Source organism: Neophocaena asiaeorientalis, unplaced genomic scaffold (assembly GCF_003031525.2).
Source record: "Neophocaena asiaeorientalis asiaeorientalis breed wild unplaced genomic scaffold, Neophocaena_asiaeorientalis_V1.1 scaffold407, whole genome shotgun sequence".
NCBI lineage: Eukaryota > Metazoa > Chordata > Mammalia > Artiodactyla > Phocoenidae > Neophocaena > Neophocaena asiaeorientalis.
The window spans coordinates 670,500-672,924 of NW_020174060.1; the positions used below are offsets into that span (position 1 = coordinate 670,500).

At 64.8% G+C, this 2,425-nt stretch overlaps 1 protein-coding gene across 2 annotated transcripts in view; it reads left to right on the forward strand.

The window, feature by feature from the left end:
• The window catches only part of SLC4A2 (solute carrier family 4 member 2), a 16,526-nt gene that overhangs the window by 1,287 nt on the left and 12,814 nt on the right, over positions 1-2,425 (forward strand). Inside the window, exon 2 of one of the 2 annotated variants that reach the window (XM_024754495.1) lies at positions 1,341-1,454. In XM_024754495.1, the coding sequence (XP_024610263.1) occupies positions 1,404-1,454 (51 nt within the window). In that variant the 5' untranslated portion in view covers positions 1,341-1,403. Of the gene's footprint in view, positions 1-1,340; positions 1,455-2,063; positions 2,088-2,425 lie in introns of those variants that run through there. The other variant, XM_024754496.1, reaches the window with a different exon arrangement.

Sequence of the window (2,425 nt, forward strand, 5' to 3'; positions counted from 1 at the left end):
AGCGGGGCGTGTGGCGCCGGCAGGTGCCGGCACTCCTTCCCAGACCGGGTTTCCTCCCCCAGCACCCCTCTCCCCCGCACCAGACTTGCCCTGGCGGAGGGCCTGCTAGGGGGAGGTGAAGAGGGCAGTCAGCTGAGTTGGAAGGCCGGCCAGGAATGTGTCGCTCCCGGCTCCCCACCCCGGACTGACCCCCCAGACCTACATTGTTTGACCCTGCACTGACCTGTCTTACCCCCGAGTTGGCCCTAAATCCGGTAACCCCGACCCCCCAGTGACACACTGGGGAGCTTCGGTACTTTTGCCGTCGCAGAGCCTTGGGTGTCCCCAGCACTGCCCCCACTAGGAATAGGTACCCCAGTTGGCACTGGTCGGGTTCCCTAACCGCAGCTCTTTCGCTGCCCTCCCCCCGCACGGTGTCCTCCCCAGACACCCCTACAGTCACGGTCAGGAGGGCGTCAGCCCTGCCACTCAGATTTTCCTGGCCCCAGGCTTGGGGAGGGGAGGGATTGGACCGTTCCTGAGGGCAGAACCTCGGAGTTTCTGTGCCCACCCTCCTTCTGGTCGTCACGTGCCCCTCCCCCATTATAAAGTCGTGCCCGGCCTGTGCCTGCCAGCCTCCCTTCCTCCCTCCCACTGAGTGAGTGGAGTTGGGCTCCTGCCCCTCCCCCAGGGAGCCTCCCCCCCCACTTCGGGGCTGGGCTTTTTTCAGAGGAGGGGGCCCATGAACAGCCCCGTTGCTTGCTGTTTTGGGCTCTCTCCAGAGCTCTCTTTCTCCCTTCCTTCATCCACCCGTCGTCTCTGCCTCAAGGGGTGTCTCACTCCCCCCAGCACAGCCCTCTCTGGTCTCAGCCCGCCTCAGTGTGCCGTGCCACCGCTGGGCCACCGCTCCCACCGCTCCCGTTTCTGGCTCGGCCTCTCCTCCCTGCTTCCTCTGTCTCCCCTCCCTGATCTCCGCTGCTTTCTCTCCGGGTCTGGGCCTTGACTCCTGTCTGCCTTTTTTTCCCCCCAGCATCTCCCACCCCCGGCTCTCTCCCCCTCACTCCGCTTAGTCCCTTGGCCCTCTGTGGCCTCCTGTGCCTCAGTCCTTGCCTCTGTCTCTCTTTGTTCTTCTCTTTTCTTCCCATAAATAACTCTCTTTTCTCCCCCCACCCTCCAAGGGCCACTCTAAGGCCTTTCATAGTCTGGGAGGATCCTGTGCAACCAGGAGACCCCTCGTGGCCGGCGGGCTTCCTTGAAGCCCCGTGCCCTGCCCTCCCCTGGCTGTGCAATGTTGGGGTGCCCCTGCAGGCCTGGCACCTCTCTCATGCAGTGATTGCTCCTCCCCCACCCCGCACCCCCAGGTTATGCCGCCGCCTTGTTGCCCTGAAAGCCGCAGCTACAGCGAGAAGGGCTAGGATTTGGCCATGAGCAGCGCCCCCCGGCGCCCCGCCTCGGGCGCAGATTCCTTCCGCACTGTGAGTATTGCCCACTGCCCCTCTGTCCCTCTCCACCATCACCCCCGGGGCTCTGGCCAGGGTGCGGGTCTGTGTCAAGCAGGGGTGTGTGTGTCCGGAGAGGCCTGGGAGGGGAGCCTGTGAGGGACTTGGGAGGGGCACCGCCATCCCCGCTCCGGGCCTTGCGTGGGGCACTGGGTCTGGGACAGGTATCGGTTGCGGGGGTGGGTGTCAGACAGCTTCTGGTCCCAGGGAGGGAGTTGAGGCTCTGTGTCCTGAAGACCCGGGTTGTTGTTTAGCCTCAGCAAGAGAGGAACTTTGGGAAGCCTGGGTCTCTAAGCCAGCGACCCCCCTCTGACTGGGTCTCGGAGGCGGCGCCGGTCTGCTGCAAGGTAGCTCTGGGCAGACCGCTGCACCCCCGGCCCCACGTGCCACTCAGCCCCGCCCCTCCTGGCCCCCACGTGGCCACCGCCCCACGTGTCCCCCTCCCATCTTCCTGGGAAGGCTAATGATTAACCCCAGTGCCATAATCAGCCCGTTATTGGTCACCTTGGCCTAGCGGGGCACGTGACCAGGAAGAGGCGCCGGCTGGTCCCCTCCCCCTCCCTCCCGGGTTCACCCCTGCCGGCCATGGACTTCCTCCTTCAGCCTCAGGTGCGAGGGTTTCTTGACCCTCCTCCCCCCACCCCGGGCTAGCCCGCGTGCTAATTCTGGTGAGAGTGAGGCCCAGTGCGGGGGGGAGCCGGGCTAGAGCTGCGGAGGTGGGCTGGGGAGAAGCAGACTCCTCACCCCTGCATCTTCTCCTGCCCAGTATCCCTGCCACCCCCAGCTGCTCGTGACCCCACCTCCGAGACTCTCCAAGGCCCGCCCTTCTTCCCAGCCTACCTCCCCCTTGCTCTTCCTTGCTCTGGTACCCCTGCCCTTGGAGATCTCGATGCCCTTCAAGTCCAGAAGCTCTCGAGCAAATATTTAGCGGTGCCTGGAGCTGAGAC